The sequence below is a fragment of the Penicillium subrubescens genome, assembly GCF_028828155.1.
Source record: "Penicillium subrubescens strain IBT 31985 chromosome Unknown utg000007l_segment0_segment0, whole genome shotgun sequence".
NCBI lineage: Eukaryota > Fungi > Ascomycota > Eurotiomycetes > Eurotiales > Aspergillaceae > Penicillium > Penicillium subrubescens.
In genome coordinates, this window is record NW_026643157.1 from 2,502,958 (window position 1) to 2,524,904 (window position 21,947).

The 21,947-nt window shown below is 48.8% G+C and overlaps 5 protein-coding genes across 5 annotated transcripts; 2 read left to right on the forward strand and 3 right to left on the reverse strand.

Annotated features, from left to right (window-relative positions):
- Positions 1-5,829: 5,829 nt before the first annotated feature.
- clrD (uncharacterized protein) lies at positions 5,830-8,037 on the forward strand (the record flags this gene model as incomplete). The annotated part of the gene is made up of 2 exons (XM_057156615.1): positions 5,830-5,952; positions 6,343-8,037. The coding sequence occupies 2 exons, from the start codon at positions 5,830-5,832 to the stop codon at positions 8,035-8,037; spliced, it is 1,818 nt and encodes a 605-aa protein (XP_057005270.1).
- A 746-nt stretch (positions 8,038-8,783) lies between these two features.
- N7473_010677 (uncharacterized protein) lies at positions 8,784-9,452 on the reverse strand (the record flags this gene model as incomplete). Its single annotated transcript, XM_057156616.1, has 1 exon — positions 8,784-9,452. The coding sequence occupies one exon, from the start codon at positions 9,450-9,452 to the stop codon at positions 8,784-8,786; it is 669 nt and encodes a 222-aa protein (XP_057005271.1).
- Positions 9,453-10,222: 770 nt separating this feature from the next.
- cch1 (calcium channel protein CCH1) lies at positions 10,223-17,235 on the reverse strand (the record flags this gene model as incomplete). Its single annotated transcript, XM_057156617.1, has 3 exons — positions 10,223-11,702; positions 11,772-15,548; positions 15,628-17,235. 3 exons carry the CDS (start codon positions 17,233-17,235, stop codon positions 10,692-10,694), a joined length of 6,396 nt encoding a protein of 2,131 aa, XP_057005272.1. The 3' UTR covers positions 10,223-10,691.
- A 1,019-nt stretch (positions 17,236-18,254) lies between these two features.
- Positions 18,255-19,622, reverse strand: N7473_010679 (uncharacterized protein; the record flags this gene model as incomplete). Its single annotated transcript, XM_057156618.1, has 3 exons — positions 18,255-18,804; positions 18,884-19,446; positions 19,572-19,622. The coding sequence occupies 3 exons, from the start codon at positions 19,620-19,622 to the stop codon at positions 18,255-18,257; spliced, it is 1,164 nt and encodes a 387-aa protein (XP_057005273.1).
- A 651-nt stretch (positions 19,623-20,273) lies between these two features.
- On the forward strand, positions 20,274-21,503 carry N7473_010680 (FAD/NAD(P)-binding domain-containing protein; the record flags this gene model as incomplete). The annotated part of the gene is made up of 1 exon (XM_057156619.1): positions 20,274-21,503. The coding sequence occupies one exon, from the start codon at positions 20,274-20,276 to the stop codon at positions 21,501-21,503; it is 1,230 nt and encodes a 409-aa protein (XP_057005274.1).
- Between the last annotated feature and the right edge of the window lie 444 nt (positions 21,504-21,947).

The following is a 21,947-nucleotide window of genomic DNA, read 5'->3' on the forward strand; positions in this document are numbered from 1 at the left end:
CAATCTCTTGATGGAACCAGTTTTCCCTTGAAGCACGTCGCATATTGCCCTGGATTCTATATCAACCTAATCTCTGCAGAAAGAGCTGCAAGCGCTGGAATCTATCTGAATAGCAAAGACTACACGCTAGAGGAGAAGGATAGCACGCCAATATACCGATTGAATGCGAAATCAGGCATTTATTTGATCAAATAGGACGAAATGTCTACTACCGGACACTCTGCCAATCACGTTTCCCTTCCTTCACCTATCTCTCAGCTATCTCTCACTTCCGATTCACTTGATGATGATATTGCTAGCCAATTCGACAAGATTGCCCTATCTTCACACACGAAGAAGCCGCTAGATAGAACCATCGACCAATGGCACCGACGATTAGGCCATATCAGCCACGACGTTATAGCACGACTACCAGAGCACTCATCAAATATCACTGTCAAAGATATATCCTCGCCTATCAGCCATTGCGAAGCATACAAACTGGCTAATTCACCACGTCAAATCTCTCGATTACCGATGCGATATAATCGACCGTTCGAATCGCTGCACTGGGACCTTATTCACTTCGAGCAATCGCTCACGAAAACTTCCTACCTATCACATTCGGTCGATCCAGTGACTAAATATCAGCTAGCGCAAGACCTTCCTTCGAAAACCGATTCAACACAATCGCTGTCTGACCAAATCGACTTCGTACGAAACCAATTCAACCTAAGCGTCCTTACAGTGCATTCAGATAACGAAAAGACACTATCCGACTTCTTCAACCAGCAAGCAACCGCTCGCGGAATCAAGCTAGAGACTACTCCGCCCTATCAGCCTGACCAAAATGGCTACGCCGAACGATATGGTGCATTGATATCAAAGATAGCTAGGCAGATGACGATTGATGCAAATCTACCAAGCTATCTATAGCCTGAAGCAGCTAAGACAGCTGTTTATATTCAAAATCGCATACCACACCGATCAATCAACTAGCAATCGCCACATAAAGCACTCGCAGCCTATCTAGGCGATAATGCACCACATTGGCTACAAGCCAAACCTGACCTTTCGAATATACGAATCTTCGGATACAAAGCGTACGTGCGCATCAACAAGCTTCCTAGACTAGCTAAGCTAGCGCCACGCGCGGCTATCGGCTACCTAGTAGGCTATAAAGCACACAATATTTGGCGAATTTGGATACCCTCTAATCGCCGAGTGATTCGTGCACGGGACGTACAATTCAACGAAGACGAATTCTACGATTCCTTATTGCCTAATCAGAAGATTCGCATCTATAAAGATAGCAATCTATCGCAGCCGATTACCACTCTTGATGATAAAGAAACGCTCAAGATCCTTAACGATATCGATATACCAATTGCCTCCCAACAGACGATGCAGTATAATCTAGGGGGTAGAAGCCCTAGTACAACGGCTAATTTAGATCCTGCTGCACCCTCTCAGCCTTCCGAAACTTCATTTTCGCCTCACTTTCAGCTCACTTCTGATCCTGACGATCATGACGAAATCCTTAGAGACCAACCGCCTACCCCTCCACTAGATCCAAAAGCAGACGAATTTGACCAATCTGACCAATCAGACCCTTCTGATACTAAAGATACTAGCCAATCTAGCCAGATACAGCCTTTCGTGCTTATTGATAACACCAATTTCGACCCTTCCGGTTACGAACCACTGATATCGACTAAACGCCCACGTTCTGATTCAGATACTAGCCAAGACCATAGTGAAGCTAAGCGCCCTCATATCAACCTCACAGCGTTTATGCAGGCCTTCCTGCTAGACTAAAGCATACAAAAGCAGCCAAAAATTCTGATATCCTCCATTCCACCTGCACCATCCGGCTACAATCAGCTAACTAGCCACCCTTTTGAGAGCCAATTTCGTCAAGCTATGCAGATTGAATTCAACAAGCTTATAGATATACGTGCATTTGAACCAATAAGCGCACATCTAGTCACCCACGCACATCAGACGAATTACAAAGGAATTGACCAATCAGACTGCCCCCGCCACCAGTTTATTCCAATGCGATAGGTATTCGCTTATAAATCAGACGAATCAGGCTATCTCACACGCTTCAAAGCCCGTTTATATATACGTGGAGACACACAAGTTCCTGACGACCAAGACGCTCGCACTAGCACACTCGCGGCTAGAACGTTTCGCACGCTTATCGCGATTATCACACGATTTGACCTTGAGACCTTTCAGATAGATGCTGTCAACGCCTTCCTAAACAGCTCGCTAAAGGAAGAAGTTTACTGCCGATATCCCCCAGGATTAGGCAGGAAATCGATGGTTTTACGCTTGCATAAAGCAGTATATAGCCTACGAATCGCTGGTAAGCGATGGGAAGATGATATTAAAGAGATACTGCTCTCACTTGGATTCAAACCTTGCCCTGATGACCCTGCCCTTTATACCGATAATCGTATAATTATTATAGTATTCGTCGACGATTTCCTTGCTGCCTATCACAAAAGTGAGAGTTCGCACGCTCAGCAAATCAAAAGACTACTCTCAGAACGATTCGAAATAAAGGATTGCGGCGAACTGACACAGTTTATTGGTATTCGAATCGTACGTGATCGATCAAAACGAAAGACCTGGCTAAATCAAGCAGCCTACATTGAAAAGATAACTGCTAGATTCAACCTGCTAAACAGCCAGAAAGCCCCGATACTACCACTTCCAGCCACACAAAAGCTTGATCCAATTCTGACAGAACCAATTAACCCGAAAATCGTCAAGCTATATCAACAAAAGTATAGATCTACCCTTTTCCCTGCTGTTTGGACCCGACCAGATACTGCATTCGCCAACCAATTGCTAGCTAAATCGCTTACTCGCTGCAATAAGAAGCATTTAGCAGCTGTCGACTATCTGATATTGTATCTCTATGCGACGAGATACCTTTCGCTCTGCTTTGACAGCGAAATAAGAGCTTCTATCTTCACTGCCGCCTCAGATACAAGCTTTGCTAACAATCCTGACCGAAAGAGCTCTGAAGGATTTATCTTCTGCTTATTTGGTAGCCCAATTGAATGGAAATCGCGCAAGCAGAAGACTATCACCACATCAACCACAGAAGCCGAATTGCTAGCTATTAGCCACGCGGCTAAGCAGCTATACTAGATCAAACGCCTCTTTTCCTTCATCCAATTCGAAACTGACCAATTAGATATAATCGAATGCGATAATCAGCAGACAGTTGATTTGCTCACGCGCAAGAAATCAACATTTCAGACCAAACTTCGTCATGTTGATATCCACCAGCTTTGGATTCGCCAGGAAGTCCAAGCTAGACGATTGCGAATTAAATAGGTCAAATCGGCCGAAATAATAGCCGACGGCCTCACGAAGCGCTTATCTGCAGAAAAACATGCTGCCTTTGTTCAACAGCTAGGCATGGAGATCTTACCTGCAGAGAAATCCCCTTCCTTCTGATATCTCTCATTCAGCTCTCACTTTGACCTCACATTGAGAGCTGAGGGGGTGTGTCGACATAAGTGGGTGCATAAGCCCATGAGAGCTATCGAACTTGACAGAATACGACGGAACGTCCACGTGACGACGATCTTCAACGATTGACATCAACAGATTGCACACATGACGAAAGAGCTTCAACACTCTATTTCTTCTGATTTCTATGAGATTCTAGTCTGACGTATTGCCTTGATTTCATGAAGTTATAAATATTGCCTGTTTTCCATAGCTAGTTGAATCAAGTTTAATGATTGTGATGAAGTTGGAGCATTCTTCTATCATAAGTTAACTTCCGATTCTGAGCCGAATCGTACGACCTGACCTGACCTATACGATTCTTCGCCAATCGTATACTGATTTGACCAATCGTGCACACTCGCTTGCTTGTGCACGCCGAAGGATTTATGCTGACCCCGTAAATCCGACAATATGTATGTCAGATGTCGGGTTTAGTTAACTACCATCATGCTTACGCCGCCACTGGTTTATAGGCCTCCTATCTCCTGTCTCCTGGCCTCGAAAATACATTTATGAACAGTTCAAAGATATGCGACCGGGTAAATATTCAATTTTCCTTATTAAATTGTGATATACGATCGCGTAGAGGGCTCTTAGGTAATTTGCGCTCGAAAATTCTCATGTTGGAGGCTTTTTGCTTCAGTTATAGATCCTTATAGATCCTATGGTTCTAGACGCTGGTGAGATCGTATATAGCAAAAAGATGGTGCTCTGGTTGATGGGCCTGACCGGTGGATGGCATCGGCGGGATGCACTGGCGAGACTCACCGGCGACACTCCCGCCGCGGGTCGACGTAGTGGCCCCCTACAGCGGCCTCCTGCCCCGAAGCCTTGGGGCAAGACTAGCCAGTTGACTGATTATAGTGTACACCTCAACGTAGATAGCCAGTGCTTCTAGGATAATCGATGCTATGGAAAATTGATTAAATTATTGGCTAGATGTAATTTGAGCGGCGATAAGAAACAGTCTATATGAAATTAAATCCTTTAGAAGCTCTTCTGTTGGCGCTGGATATAGCTAAATATTTTACATCGCTAAGAACGTGAAGCCAGATTGCCAGGTCCCGGACTCCCGTGAGATACATCGCTGGCCAGCACCCCAAGTCCAACCTGCCCCATACGGTCCATTTCTCCATCATCTACAACGTTTTGATGTCTCTAGATCCTTAGATAGTATCATCATAATTTATTATATATATCTTTCTAGGACCTCCATATATAGGATTGATTAATCAGCAAACTAGCGAGTCATGCAGCAATCTGATTGGTGTAGAAGGGGAGCTGAAGGAGCGGTGAGGCTACGAGGCAACCCCGCGGATGGACCATGACGCCAAGACCTCTTTCAAAGAAGACCTGTCAAGGTTGTCTGAACGAAAGGACGCCACCACAACATCGAATTTGTCTCAAAATTATTAAAAGGGAAATAGAACGTGTAGAATAATCTGCCTCGCCAGGGATTAATTTGATAGCTCACTTTGTTTGTGTGGAAGATTGCAAGACGGACCATCAAAAGTACTGTACATAGTTCTGGTTTCCGCCCCGTGCACTGGCGGCCTGCTCGGCAGAAAAGAAAGCAAATGCTCGTCACAACTCTTCCACTTTCTCGGATCTTTTTTGGCCAATCAACAGCTACTATCCAGAAGTCCCTCCCCTCAACCCTCCATACGAGACTCGACCCATGTAATTCATCAACATCTGATATTTTATATAATGGGTTCCAGAATACTGCCGAGAACATCAGAATGTCCGTTTCATATGTTTTAACCCCATTTTCTCGCAATTTCTGATCTCTAGAAACTAAGATACCATGGCATATTAGAGTTTGATACATGACTAAGCTACCAACGCTTACATAATTAATTCCTCGCACCCGTCCTGTGGCCCAATGTCTTGTCTTTCTTTCATTTACAGCTTCACCTCCCCACGCTATACGATTCTCTTTTCGTTTCCTATCCGCAGATTCGGGCCCTGCCTCCCCTGATCTATCCCGTCACCATCACATATCCTGAACAAAATTACTTGAGGCTATCCCCCCAGAAGTCTCTCAAGCTCTTTTCCCCCTTGACCAGCATTTTCTCTCACTCGGATCTCCTAGGGGAGGTTTTACCTATCTCGACTCCTAAATCTCCTACCGCTAAGGCCGTTATTCACGTTTCTGCCTTTTTCCCTACCCGACTATCCCATATCGAGTGGGATATCCATCTTTTCTCGCCCGCTGTGATCTCTGGAACACATTTATGCGCGTCACAACGCGTGTTAGAGGACTTCCTTACCGTTATTCTGACATAACGGTACGGTGCCCCCAAGATCGCGATGCAGGGGCTCGCTGGGCCCCCGACATCCGGGTACCCTCCCACACGGGAGGTTATCGATCTGACCTTGGACGATACGGATGTCATGGATCTGGATGAAGTGATTCCATTTCCTGACCCAACGGTAAGTTTTTAATTGATTTCCTTTTGTTTTTATCTTGGCCCGGTCGCGCTCTTCTATCTAAGGGAGTCGTGTCTTTCGGTCCCTGCCTTCCTTTGATTTTCATTTTTCACCTTTTCCCTTTGTTTCACGCTTTCCGACAAAATTGAAAAAAGCTTCGGTCGCTTGTGCGGCTGTTATCTTTCGAACATTCTTGTGGATTATCCTTTTCTTTGTGATGATCACCCGCCATCTCTTTGAAACTTGATTTACACTCTGTTTATGCCTTCTATGCGCGACTCCTGGCGCACGATGGATCGTGTAACCAAGGGTGCATAGAGCTGTTACTGGACAAAAAAAACATCATTTGGATCCATCATGGAGCTTATCGCTAATATACGGCTATGTTCGCAGCCTGAACGTTCAAAACAAGAACAGAACGGGCTATCGCCTCTCGTGAAGAAAGAACCCCAAAGTGATCGCCGTACATTCGTCTCGACCTTGGCGCACCGCGCGCAATCTTTGAGTCCTCAAAAGCAGAAACGGAATGCTCTTGAGCAAGCAGGATTCAATGTCTCTAAAAATTTGGATTCATCCTCGGTGGTCTATCATCACAGTCCCTACGATAGCGGAGACAACGAGCGCTCCTATCGTGTCGTGTCTACGACGATCCCCCAGAAACGCAAAAGCCAAAGCACTGAGGCATCAGACTTGGGCAACATCACCAATAAAAATTCATCCTTTCGACTGCTTCAACCAAATGGCGTCGGCTCTTCGGGCGAGGGCCCATCTAGGCCGTCCGAGAAGGCGCTCGGCAAAAGGCCTATGGTTGTTCCCCGAACTCCCAGCCTGCAGCCTCAATTGCCGCCTCAGAATTCTGTGAGCGTGGTGATTCCTTCTCCTTCTGCTGCTCAAAAAGAGAAGATAAAAGCAGCCTTGAAGCCGGAGTTCCTTGGCCTTGACGAACGGTATTTTCCGGTTGGACAGGAAGAGAAAGCCAAAGCTAAGCGGCGTGCGTACCCAATGGCGAAGACGACCACTCCCGCTGTCAATAAGAAGGTGGTTTCATTCGCTGTTGCAAAGCCTACTGCGAAGGAGCCTGGGCTTAAGAAGCCCAGTGCTTCTCTTTCTCTGCGAAGGAGCGTCTTCTCAAACGCATCTTTATCTAATTCAGTCACTGCTGAGACGGCAACTCAAGCTTCTACCGCGAAGTTTCTGAGGAAGAAGCTTCGCAAGAAGCTGAAGCGCATCCCTGGCGGTCCTGAGATGGAGTTCGATATTGATGATGAGAAGTTGGCCGCCTTGTCCGCCAACTTTTCCTTTGTGGGTGATTATCGACTAGGACCCGGTGTGACGCCAGTCGATAACGCTTTTCTGACCGGCTGCGACTGCGGCAGCGTTTGTGATCCCAATTCCTGCCATTGTCTCATCCAGGAAGAGGAATCGGATAGATTCATCGTGGCATATGAAAGATTGCCGTCTGGAAAAGTTGTTGTACGACAGGACTTTCTCAATCGCAAGGCGATGATCTCAGAGTGCAGTGGCCGATGTCAGTGCGCTAGGAACGACTGCTGGAATCACGTCGTCCAGCGCGGCCGTCAGATATGCCTAGAAGTCTTCGACACGGGCGAGCGAGGACTCGGCCTACGGTGTCCTCAGCCATTGATCACGGGGCAATTCATTGACTGCTATTTCGGAGAGGTCATCACACAGAACGATGCCGATGCTCGCGAATCCGCGAACGAGGGTAAACCCTCATACCTATTCAACCTTGACTGGTTGATTGGCAACGGTCCACACGCCTATGAGGACGGGTACGTCATTGATGGACAGAAGTTCGGCGCGGCAACACGCTTTATCAATCATTCTTGCAATCCCAATTGCAAGATTATTCCTGTCTCGGTCAACAACCTATCCGATGACCGTCTTTACTATCTGGCGTTTTTCGCCATCCGTGATATCCCTGCCAACACAGAACTCACCTTCGACTACCACCCTAATTGGGACGGATCAAAGAAAGTCGATCCCAACGCAGTCAAGTGTCTCTGCGGCGAGGAGAACTGCCGCGGCCAACTGTGGCCTAATTCCCGAAAGAAAAAAAGGCAGTAGTGAATGTCTTTCGATCCTTGATTCACTTCGAGGCTGAGCCTTAGGGCTAAGACCTCCACCCTTTTCATCCATCATACACATACAAGCGCAACGAATCAGCGATGAGGTTTCTTGTCATTTGACGCATCTGGCTTAGACCATTGCATACATTAGCGAGAGGCGCTATGATTCTAGCATTACCTTTGATCGATTCTCACGATAATAATGACGGAGTATTAATGCATATTCCTGTTTTTCTTTTCTCTTCATTATAAGGCTTATACCCGGGTTTTAATTTTGGACGATGGTGATGGTGACCTATACCTATAAAACCGTCCTGCATTACGGTAATTGTACATACGGGTTAGATGAAAGCCTGATAAATTACAAAGACCTAAGAAACAGAGGAAATAAATTATATATGAAATGAAAAATTTAGACATTATACATACTCGAATGGAGATAAAGCATTGCTTTCATCTAAGGCCAGTCAGGACTCAAGACGAAACTCTTTGTTCAGAAAAATCACACATTGTTCAAAAATAAGTAGATCTGTACATCGGACAATCTGCTATTTGGATGCGATACACCTATGCCGGCGCCCCGGCCTCATACCCTATACAATCAATCTTGCCCATTCAAGAAGACAGAAAACCCAAGCAATACCGATAAAACTCCTAAAACACCTCTGCCCGGATGCTTTTGAATGGTAGTCGAGAAGAAACAAGGGAAAAAGGAACCAATAACCAGAAATTAAGCCTATGCGGCTATGCCTGACCCTCCATGACCTCAAAGATCCCCCCCATCACAAACCGCGGCTGTTGCACCACGACAGACCGAGTATCAGAGCCGATACTCGCTCTAGAACCCGAATTGCGCTGGCCCAGGCCCATATTCAGACCCATATGCATATTCAAGTTCGAATGCAGATTCATATCCACAGGCCTTGGCTCCATAAGATCCAATCCCTGTCTCTCAATGGCATTCTCATCACACCGACACCGCTCCTCACTCAATGCCATATCCACAGCCGAGGGGCGTCGTCGCACGATCATCAGAGAGGAGCGGCCTCGCAGGACCGCGCAGGGTAGAATGCTTACACCGCATTGGGTCGAGGCATTGTGGATGTTGTGGCCAAGACCATGTCCCTGGGTGTGATTGTGGAAATGGACGTGGTGTTCATTGTCTGGTCTAGACCCTATGTCGGAGTAGACCTTGGGATGAGTGGTGGTGGTGGTGGGGTGGAAGGAGAGATTGAAGAGGTGGTGCGGAGACAATTGCGTTGGCTGGTGACGTCGGCGGAGTGTGGAGGTGGGTGATGATGGCGGCGAAGTTGTGCGTGAACTGGGGGGACTGGAGGTGTCGCTGGCTGGGTGTCGCTGGGAGTGAGTGGTGGTAGTGTTGAGAGGAGGGAATGGTGAAGGGAATTGATGCATTTTGTGCTTTGGAGTTGTGTTTTTTTTTTTGGAATTGTCTGGTGTTTGTTCTGGTTGGTGGTGGTGATAGTGTGGAATGCGGGTATTGTGTTTAGTAGGAGATGAGAACAAAAGAAAGATTTCTCTCCATGAATTGTTGACTTGCAGTGTAGTGTAGTGAAGAAGGTAGAAGTGAAAAGTAAAGTTGAAATAGAAGAAGAAAATTAACTTGAGCTAGGAGATTGTCCATTATGAGGCAAAGGCCAACTGCAAGGACCAGCTGCAGGGAGAGTTTGAGACACGAACGGAATCATCGAATGCGGTGTTGCGCTGCCGCATGCGGGAATTGGGGGAATTGGGGCGTGGCGCCCACAAACCCCATTGTCTTGCTAGACCCGCAAGCAGTTAAGGGAAATAATTAAGGTGTTAGAAGAAATGAAGGGAGGTAAATCAGATGATAAGAGCTCAAAAAGAGAAGTCATTAATTGACCGCATTAAGTTATGTGACGCACCCCTACTATTCTCTGCCCTCCTACTAAAGGGTGAAGTCAAAGTGCCGATCTACAGTATGTATGAGTACAGGACTGTAGATGCACCTAAAAAAGTACGACCGATTACCTATTTCGGTTCCCTAGCCAATAGTAACTAACAATAACCACCTAATAAAGTACTTAGTGAACGAGTCAGACCCACACTGATTCAGCCTGCTAGGTAGGAAACCCGTTTCTATCAGCCGTAGGCCCCATAGGCCCATAGTAACTACTAGAACTAGAACTAGTCCAATGTACACAGCCCTTTCTATTGAACCTATTGACTATTAACCCCGGGGTATGAATTCTACTAATTCTCTGTCTATCCGACCGAGTAAGGAGGCGAAATGACAAAAAGCCGGGGAAAATGAAATCCATGACAAAATGGCCAAGAAGTCCACGCCGTTGCTATGCAAAGAAATGCTCCCAGGGATACCGGGATCATAGAGGGTAATATACAGCGAAATGGAAATCATCCGACCAAACACACGAACTGGAAATACAGCAAGGAAAAGAAAAGGGACCCCTCGGAAGTCTAATCATTCAGGGATACAAAAAAAAGGAATGTCCAGGGAAAGGTGGAAGAAAGAGAAAGGAAGAGAGGAAAAGAAATTGCGTGACAGAACCGAAGGCTCTTCAATCATATGACCATACCTCCATAGGCTGGCTTTTTCGTCTCTCATCGGGAGGCACAAGTCAACACATGCACTCCGTACTCAAGACGACTGGTCTAGTGATCGCTTGATCGATCACCCGGTCGCCGCTGCGTGAAACTCCGTCGGATACTCTCGCCCCAAGCAGAGTTGTCCAGCGAGTGCATCACATCCTGCACACTAATCGCACTATTCTGCCGGGAATGGTCGGCTCTAGGATTCGACTCGTCGCGCTCACCAGACTCAAAGGAAACCCGATCACCATACATCCGACGCGGGGTGCGCGACGGACTGATACTGGACCATTCTGTAGGGGTACTAGCACCAGAGGCACGGCCACTAAAGGTAGTATCCAACCGGGGAAGATCATTCCGGCGTCCAGTCGGGCTTGACTCAGCGCGCCGATGAGAAGTCGACGTAGGCGAGAGCATGGGCGCAAATGGTGAATCGGGGTCTGGTTGGGTTCGCGGCGTCATGACTCCAGGTGCGTGCTCTTCCGGGTCCTCTTCAACGGGATCGTCGACGTAAATCTCCGGCACAGTGAACTGCGGAACGGCGGTCATGCGACTGGATTTCTTGCGGTCGCAGGCCCGACGGAATTCGCGAGACCAGTAGAGTGTATCGAAGAAGCCGATGACCGTGTTACGGCGGACGGCTTCCTCGACACGTTGGAGTCGGGATCGGCGGCGGAGGAATTCTTCCAGTCGGAGACTCTTGCTGTCGCTGATGACGTTGTAATGCGCGAGAATCATCAAACACTGGTGGAATGAAATTCCTCGTTCTGGGTCCGCTGAAACGAGGATCTCTTCGTAGAAGGTATTCAGGCGTTGACGTCGTTCACGAATGGTATTGACTGGGATACGGTCGATGATACGGGAGAGTTTCTTGAGATCAACACCTGTCGCGAGAGTATTTTCGCCATTGGGCCGCAATGACTGGACGGATTCTCGAGAGCGAAGAGGCAACGCGTTGTGCATCGAACTCAATGAGTGCACTGATTCGCGAGGAGTTTCTCGACATTGGTCTAAAATCCTTCCAACAGTGAACTCATTGTCGTAGATCCGCATGGCGAAGACACCAGAGAGTTCCTAAATCAGAAGTTAGTGACTACAGCAAAGAAAAGAAGAGCTTGAACGTGACAAAAGGTCGAAACTCACCCCAAGTAGCCGGGGGAACTGCTCTTTGGTGATGTAGCCCGTTCCATTCGGGTCGTATGTCGCCCACGCCTGCTTGAAGCGGCGAATCTCTTCACGACTAACCGCATACAGTCCACTGCTGCGTTGATAGACGTACGAGAAGCTCTCGAAAATAAGCGAGACAAACAGCGAAACAAAAATGTACATGCTGATGATATTCCACATGATGAACAGGGTCCGAGCCCAGGCGGCACTGCCGCAGTCGTCGTCAAGGAAGTTGGAATCATATGTGCAAAGTGGAGGTACCATCGTCGCAAAATCTTCCATGATCTCATTCCATCCTTCACCGCAACTAGCGCGGAATAGGAGGATCAGAGACTTTGGTACGTCACGGAAGTTCATGTTGTGGTTTTCTTGGGAGCCGAATTTGGTGAGGCCGAAGGCCTGGTTCATGGCGATGCCGAACACCAGGAATAATACGAACCAGGTAGCCAGGAGGTTACCGATTACCGGCAGACTAGCCGCGGCAGTCTTGAAGAGCTGGTCAAGCTGGTTGTTCCGTGGGATAAGTAACAGCGCGATTGAGACAAGGAACAGTTTGTTCAACTCCAGCACGACCTGAGTTGGATATGAGAAGTCGAGAATGATGGTGATGAATGCGCCAGGGACAGCAGCAAGCGAGTAAAGGTCCCAAGAACTTCGACTGAAACGATGCCACCCAAGACCAATCAACCGAATGAGCACGTTGGCAATGTAGACGAACATGAACACAAAAAACAAGATGGTGCGAGTTGTCGCCCACCAATTAGGCTCGGGATAATACTCGAGTACCAGAAGAAGCAAGTGCACGATGAGAACACCAGTGACGAACCGCGCCCATCGCCCATGTTTCTTGACAGCAATTCGATAGCACCATAAGCGCCATTTGTTGCTTCGCTCATTGAACGACCGCTTGGATGGCGAAATTTGTCGAAGAAGCTTCCGCAATTCCAACCAAGATCGTTGTTCGGCAGTCAAGAACGCTACGCCAGTCTGTTCTGTATAATTACGCATGAACACAGATACAAACAGCGTCAAGACGAACACTGCACCCAACAGATTGAAGACGACGAAGAACAGCCCATTCTCCGGCGCGCTCCCGTCCTGCGGTTGCAGCCCCTTTCCAGTGATTTGCATCGCACTATCCTGAACGTCGATCCAGCCTTCCTGGGAAACAATCTGGAAGAGGATGAAGAGAGAATCGCCAAAGTCGTCAAAGTCGTAGTATGGATTGGCTGCGACTCGCGGAGCCAGCACATCCCAATTGTACGGGGAACTGGCATACTCGCCAACACAAGCTGTCAGATTGCCCGCGAAATTGCCGTCATTGCATGAGATCATCTGTCCATTAAACAGGTTGACACCATAAATGGCAAATGGAATGAGGAAACTCATCGAAACGGCCGCCGCGGCAACGACCTTCCATCCTCCAACAATGATGACCGAATGGAAAGTGTCCTTAGCACTGTCCGAGACATTCAGCAAACGCAAAGCCCTGAGCGCTTTGAATGCACCAATGGCACGAGAAATGTTCCAGTCTTTCCTTAGTGAACTGCCAACACTGATCCATAGAGTCAACAACACGATACCGTCGATGAAACCCCAAGAACTGCGGAAGAACGCGTTGGGTGTCCAGAAGAATCCATCAGCGACGACTTTGATCAGTGCCTCGACTGTGAAGATAACAGCGAAGCTCATATCAGTGTACACGAACCAATTGCGGGTGGTGCGGAAGTATTGTCGTTGGTACAGGGGTGTAGTGATACAGGCAAGGAGCACCATGGCCACAATTGCTGCGTAGATGAATGCCGAGAATGCATACCACACCGGCTTGTATGGATCCACACCTTCAACTCGCTGATTGCCCCGTCCAGGGCCGACAATCTTTTGGCAGACTTTGCGAATGGGATTGTGTGGCGAGAAAAGGAACAAGGACTTGTTGTAATTAGGATGCTTGACGAGATATTCTCGTTGCGCACGCTTCCTGGCCTCGGCCGCAGACGCGACTTCTTTCGCCATTGTCCGCGGGTCCAGTTCTTCGTAAGCTCGTGAAAATTGCAGCTTGGAGTAGAACGGGTTTGGTTCACGGCCGAGAATGAGCGAGGTGGCCTTTGTCCATAGTCGAGACAGTACGCCAGGCTCGATGGCTTCTTGATTCGCACTGTCCGGGACCATGGTATTTTCTCGACGTCGGTTTTCATGTTCAGCTTCTGCATTCTCTTGCTCCTCGTCAAGGAAGTCGCGGACAACAGCATCCTTGAGAAGCATTTCCATCGCGGCAGGACCATGGTCCAAAGGATCCTTGTAGCGATCCGAGTCTCTGCCTAGACGGAGAATCTTGGATAGAGCAAGGTTGCCTCGCGCATTTCCACCAAGATGCTTCTGCTCCAAGAACGCCCGCACTTGCTGCATTCGCTTCTCATCTTCTGACACGTCAAAGCTCTCTTGGATAACAGCAATGAACATATTCAGAATGATAAAGTTGGCCACGATGAACCATAGAATAATAAATGCAGCAGAGATCCAGGCCGTATTGAAACTCACAGTATATGTCTGGGCATTGTACAGGATGTCTGTCCAGTTCTCACTCGAGAGAATTTGGTACATTCCCAAGAATGAGTTATAGATATCAGCAAAGGTGATGCTGATTGCATTACCACTAGAGTCTTCAGGCGGGATCTGGCTTCGGAAAAGTTGGGTTGCGAAGATAGATGCGAGGAATGTCATCAAGAACAGGAAGAAGATCAGGTTAAGCAAACCAACAACATTTCGGAAGACAACCATAATCAGCTTCCTAGTGACAGAGAATGCCAAGACAAATCTGTACACTCGAAGAATCTGAAAGAGCGTGAGAACAGTGTACGCGCGACCTGAATTATGGATCGGAGGAACCTGAATGACGCAGGTCACTACCACGAGGAAGAGGTCAAACCAATTGCGGCGTTTTCGATGGAAGACACGCCAATCTGATGCAAACCGCAAGACAATCTCGATCAGGAAGACAAGAGTCACCACAGTCTCGGTATTATCAATGAACTGGGCTCTTTCGCGCGACATGGAGGCGCTTCTCAAAGCCTGGACAACCAGATCAAAGAAGATGAGGCACACCCACAGCCACTCGGTCTTGTCATAAATGCGTTTGAGGGGGCTGATTTTCCGATTCAGGTTTTCATCGCTGTCGAGTGCATCGATTTGTTGGACGGCAAATGCACTGCGCTTACTTTCTTCGCGAATAACCTGGAAGGAGTGCGTGATGACGGCAACAAGCAAGTTGACCAGCCACAAACTCAGGATAACCAAGCCGAAAGCAAAGTATAGTGCCGCCGCGAGGTAGTCACTATCGGTGGTCTTGTAGAGCAGGTCGGAGAAGGTATTGGAGCTCATAAGAACAAACACCAACTCGAGAGATTGCACGATATTGTCGAAGCTCTGGGTTCCATTGTAGGGATTTTGCCCTTCCATGCATAGCGAGCCCTGTGGGCAAAGATACCCTTTCGCCTTGGAAGAAGTGGAAGGGTTACCAAAATGATCCAGCCAAGGCATTTCCGCTCCAGTGACGCTGTCAAGATATCCACCACAGAATTGCTCGCCGGATGAATAGTTGTTTTTGCCCTCTGGATCGACCCAGACACAAGTACGTCGGAAACTGGACTTGAAACTTTGAATTCCGACGATGGCGAAAAGAAGCCAAAAGAATCCAATGAGAAATGCAACATGAACCAGCAAAGGAGCAGCCCGTTTCAAACTTCGAAGAATTACCTAAAAAGTTATTAGTCAGTGTATTGTCATGGCGGATGAAAGAGAAGACTTTGCTTCTGCAGATAGGGAAATGCCATACAGATGTACCATTCGTGAGGGCGAGGAGACGCAAAATTCGAAGGCAGCTGAGCATTCGGAAAATGTACAGCTGATGCGTTGACTCCACGCCCATCAGGGAGAGAAAGAAGGAAACCCAAAAAGCCACGACGGCAACAAAATCTAACCGGTTGAATGAGTGCCGAAGAAAAGCCCGATGGGCAAGTCTAACCCGGCGTTTATGAAGAGGATCGTCGTAATTACCCGCGCTAGGATCTAATGCATTCATTCCAGTAAACGACCGAAGAATAGAACCCTGCGGTTCTTGCGGGAGAAACGAGACTTTTTTAACTGTCGCTTGTCGATGAGGCGTGATCAGGTTCCTGCTCTTCTCCGCAATCGCTTTGCGAATGCCTAAAGATCGATTGAGAGTACTATACTCTGCTGGGTTGAATATAAAGCCGGAAACGAGGATTTTGGCAGTGATTTCAAGGGTATAAATGGCGAAAATGACGAAAAAAACGTAGTCTAGTGGGGTGCCGCCCCATCGCACCGCTAATGGTCGATTGAAAACGGATTTTGATGATTCCACAATGAGTAGGATGGTCTGGATGATGATAATGACGAGAATGAAGGGTTCCATGATTGGATGGACGAGAATATCGCACAGCCATAGTCGGAGAGGGTGATCCGGACCCAATATACCAAGTGACCTGCCTCGGAATGGGTTGTTTCGATATCGCCACAACTTTGCTGATGACCGCTTTTCCCGTCCAGTTGCATTAGGTGACGGGTCATGTGCATATTCTGGCATTGCTGGGAGCATTGGAGGACCTTCAAGTCGCGAATTTTTGTGAGACTCTTCTCTCTCAATGGACTGTTCAATAACTTCCGGCTCATTACTCAAGTTGACCACACGTTGCGACATGGATTTCACCATAGAGCTGGCTCTTTGCAGAGCTCCACCAGACGCTGATGGAGACAGAGAGCGAGACCGGGCACTACTGCCACGACTTCGCGACAATCCTTCCTCGAGATGCGGCAGGTCATCGCCCAGTCGCGCTCCATGTCCAAAGTGTACAGAGTGAACACCCGTGTCACTGCTCTGTCGGCCCTCTTCGCCACAGGCGCCGCTAATAGGTTGCAAATATCGTGGATCCGTCAATCGCGCGGTGTCGTCTTCATCTTCGACGTGTGGGGCCATATAGCCATCGTGATCGTGAGAAGTATAGGCGTCCAGCGGCACATTATCGAGATCGGAAGTGGAATCATTAAAGTCATGCATCGAAGAAGGCCCGGCCGTAGCCGCTGTTGGGTGCGAGTTGTCGAACGTAGCACCAAATGACATTGCTTGCGCCAGGGCTTCAGGAGGGATCTCATCGGAGTCGCGGCCGCCATAACGAACTGGTCGGAACGGATTCCTGATCGCGCCGACTAGTTCAACCGGTGAATCCTCGGCTACGCTCTGGTAATGCCTCCGCGACCCTCCTCTTAACAATGACCGTCGAGAGAAAAGACTGTTCCCCGCGCTGTTGGCGCGACCTCTACCGCGTTCCTCGGCGGGGCCTTCGAATCTGGAGAGGTCTTGGAGGGGAATTTGGTTCGAGGACAGGCCATCATAGTCGCCAGGCGTCTGGCTATTTGGCGCCATCGTCAGGCAGGGTCAAGGATTACCGGATCGGAGACATCGCAGGTCGTGCTGTGCTGTTCACATTCGCTCGGAAAGGCGGGAGGGGCTTTGGAGATCACCAGGAGCGCGACAGGTGGAGTGAACGAGTGAGGAGAGCGGGAAGACCAGTGGCTCAGTTACTCAGGAGACCGCAGGCGTCCAGGTAATCGCGTAGGTATAGAAAGCGAGAGACAAGGGCAAGATTAGAAGTGAGAGGGGGTCATGTCGCCAAGAGTCGCGCAGCGCAATGGGGCCGAGTTTAGCAGCTGAAAGATGTTTAGTTCAAAAAAAGACAGAGAGTAAGAGACCCGCCGGTCGCAAGATGGACAGAGCCACGGGAAGTGCTGGGCTGGTTCGGCGGGTTTTTATTGGTCTGGTACCACGGAAGGTTGGACTTGACATCCCTAAGGTCTGAAACAATTTTGTCTTAGACCTTTGTTACTCCTACTACAGTATCAGGAATACGCGATGTAATACTGTAGCACAGCAAGCTGGTAGTAAGCTACTGCTACACTCTGTATACTTCTTTGTTACTCCGTACACTACTCCGCTATCAGTGTCAGCAAAGATTAGCCTCTGTGGCTGAGGAGTGCACAGCCTGTTTCAGGACTCCGTACAGTTTTACCCCAGAAGTGTATCTAATACAATTTTACAGATTTTGACCTGGACCTGTCTCCCTACATTGTACATCCTCTACGAGGCTTTATTTCTGCTGATCCGAGTAATCCGACGGGAAATTACCTTCTACTCTAGACACTAAACGGTCTGCGCTAACTATCGTAGTCGCTGACGAGGCCATGGGCAAAACAGTGTTGCCTGGTGGGGTCCCCAGTTACCAAAAATAGGCCAAGCCATAGGGCTTGCAAGCTGCAAGGAAACGTTCTTCAAGATAAGTCGTGTATCACATCACCATGGTAAAAACTCCGTTCCCTACAAAGCAAGGTCCATGATGTATGGGGTGTGTATTTCAAAAGACTTCCAAATAATAATAATAACGCTAATCAATCCGTTTCCATTTGACCCGACTGATCGGTCTTCTTGACTTGTTGCCGAACGCCATCCAGGAACGCTTCCACCGCATCACCCCCACCAAGGGGCACGCCGCCATGCCGCATAAACCCGCCATTGGCTACGGGAATCTGCAGGGCCTCGCTAATGCTGGGAAGCCCGCCATCTCGGAGAGCCACGGTAAGACTAGCTAAACTTTGCATAAATTGGGGAGATCGGAGCACACGACGAAGGATGTCTTTCTTTTGGGAGAGATCGAGAGATAGAAGTGCCGCCTGGGCGAGTTCGGGGTCGGTATCGGCTTCCGCAGCCTCGGCATTGCCCTGGGCCAGCAGAAGTAGTGCCGGTGGGAGGAAGCTCAGAAGGTGATCAACGGTAGTATCGTCGGCAGTCTCGATGAAAGGGAGAGTAGTAGGGGGAGTAAGCAGGTCTTGAAGGGTCGTAGATGGTCGTTCGGGGTCCTGGGATTGGCCTTGGCTTTGTTGCCGACCACCCAGAGACCGCAAGAAGTCTTGAACTACCGATGATGGGTCGCCCGAGGCACTGAGATAGAAGAGGAATGATCAGAATTGGTCCAAGACATGCCCCAAAACGAGATATTGAGGTTGACAGAGATATGTACCTACGCTCGTCCACCGTCGGCACCGCCCTCTCGTGCCTCCTGGCCTTCCTCGCGGATATCACCTCCTGTGGCATCGGGGCCAGCTCCACCACTGCTCCCGCCGTGGTTGTGGTTGGGGTCGTGGTCTGTTCCCTCCACATCCTCCATGGTCTCGTCATCGTCGCCTCCAGATGGCCGCCGGGGAGGTTGGCGATCTCGTGCTCAACATCCACATCCTCACCCTGTAGCAGGACATCAACAATCTCGCCAAGCTTCAAATCCCGGGGACTGAACCAGCTGGGGTCGCCACTCTCATGTTGAGATTGAGACTGCAGCCAGAAGAGATACCGCTGGGAGCTGGAAGAGAATTTCAACACAAACACACGTCCATTTGTAGCGTCCTTGCCAGACGGTTTGTAGGGGGTGAAGCTTCCATCTGAGGGAATCATGACGAGATCAAGATTAGGCTCATCAAGAGGGGCGTCACGAGTGCGCCAGCAGAAGTGCATCAGCTCATCTTCGGAATAAAGGTAAATGTAACCGGGGGTCGGCTTAGGCTTCACGGTGGCGGGGGATGAAGAACCCTAGAACAGAAGAGCATCAGGGTTAGCTATCTCTCATCTCCGTTATGCTAATCAATGACCACCAGATGGAGCAATGGAGAGGAAATATTGGAGCTGTTGAGGTAGGGTCCAAGCACTCGACTTACATCAAAATCGCAGATACCTGCTTTGAAGGTGATGATTGGAGCTATCGACATGGCGAATCTGGATAATGCAGAAGCCGACAATGATTGGGGATTGATTTACTTTCGTCGGTCCACACCTGGTAAGTGAAGAGGGTTCAAATATTGGTGGAAGGAAGAAGAACTGCGGAGAGAAGCTTGCGGATACGTCAGTTGCTTGGTGTTTGTCCTGAGCAGCTGACTTGCATCGGAGGTGTCTCCGGGCGACCGTGATTTTCAGCCTGGATATCTAGGCATTATTGCGGCCTTGTGGCCTGAATCGCAAGCCGCAGGACTACTAGTGGGCCCTTCGGTACTTGGAGTATTTCTCCAGCTATATCAGTGAGATTAGCATTGATCAACAAATTATACACCATGGCTTTTCTGGCATGGGCTCAAGGGTCTGAGCACCCCGGTTATCAATCTTGCAGTGGGGGCCACAGCGAAAGAAGCAACTGACTATTTTCTCATGCTTCGGGGTATGTTGAATTGTCCGTATAAGCCGAAATAGACCGAGTCCACTCAGGAAGCTATCCATAATTGAAGGAGATGACAAGGTATATTAGACCTTCTTTCGCTCAGGCCATTCTCAGTATTTATGACATTTCTTCATTGCTCTTTCCCGACAGGTTATTGCTCACACGCGACAAACATTAAGAAACGCAACGATAAGCCAAAGTCATCTTTATGGCTCCTTTGAAAGTCCTCATCTGCGGCGGAGGCTGCGCTGGCCCAGCACTAGCTTTCTGGCTAGCCCAAACCGGCCACCAAGTGACTATTGTCGAGCGCTTTCCAGCTCTCAGATCTGGAGGTGCACAGATCGACCTGCGCGGTGCAGGAATTGAAGCCGTCAAGCGCATGGGGCTCCTTGAGGCCATCCAGGGCAAGCTTGTCGACGAACGAGGTACAGCTATAGTGGACTCCAATGGCAATGTCAAAGCTACCATCATGGCCAACAAATCTGGCCAGGGCGCCCAGACTTTGACGTCTGAGTATGAGATTATGCGAGGCGACTTGGTGCGCATACTCAATGAAGCGACCAAGGACAATGTACACTACATGTTCGGCAAAACAGTTGAGAGCTTTTACCAAGATGAAAAGCAAGTCATTGCTCGTTTCTCAGATGGCTCCTCGGGCACATATGATATTCTCGTCGGTGCTGACGGTCAGGGTTCACACATTCGAAGAGCGATGTTGTCTCTAGATAGTCCTGACCCTTACTATCGGTTAGGGACCCATGTGGCCTACTATTTTATTCCGCGCATCAAGTCAGATACCAACATGAAGACAGTGTACAATTGCACCGGGGGACGCATGATTATGCGTCGAAGCCATAGCCCGACCGAAACACAGGTCTTGCTCTTTCTAAAGGACGACTCTCCTGAGATATCAAGCCTTTCCAAGGCCTCGGTTGAACAGCAGAAGGCCTTCTGGGCTCAGCGATTTCGCGATGCCCGATGGCAGACCGACAGATTTCTTGCAGGTATGGAAGCCACAGATAACTGGTACTGCCAGGAAGTCGTACAAGTGCGCACAAATACATGGCATCAGGGTCGAGTAGTGCTTCTTGGGGATGCTGCACACTGCCCATCGCCCTGGAGTGGAATGGGCACCTCGAGTGCTCTTGTCGGGGCATACGTCTTGGCTGGAGAGATCAATCGGCACCCAGATGATCTCGCTCAAGCCTTTGTGGCCTATGACAAAGTTCTACGACCATATGTGAATGAGTGTCAAGAAGTTCATACTTCGTTGATCAAGCTGGCCATGCCGAAATCTTGGTGGGGAGTTGCTATTCTCCGGTTCGTCTTTCGGGCGTCATGCTTTCTTCGTCTGCCCGAGTTGATGTCGAGATTCTCGACCGAAAGGGACGGTGGTTGGCAGCTTCCTGATTTTGCAGAGCTTCGGAGGAGTCAGTGAGATATAAGAAGTTTTCTGCGTGTATCATATACGGAGGAGATAGATTCAGCAATGTACTACTCGGCTCTTATGACCTCATATCGAACATGTAGATAGTAGTGCTGTCGTGCTCGCTACACAATGAAGCAATCTGACCGTTGTCTGTATAATGCCATAATTTTATATTTTCTTAACTTGTCTATGACTACAGTAGTCTGCACATAATCGACCAATACATGCTAATGTCTAACTAATTGGTTCCAGTACGTACCTAACGAGTGTCGTGTGGTATACTTACATACTCCAGGCCCGGCTGGACCCACCCAACACAAAAAAGCCGCCCCGATAACGCGCGATGAGTCAGCCCCGTGACCCGTCGGTTCGGCTAACCCGTATCACGTGAGATAGGGCTTTCCCTTCCCACAAACCCTCTAACTGGACTCCACTGGCAAGTCCGCACATCAA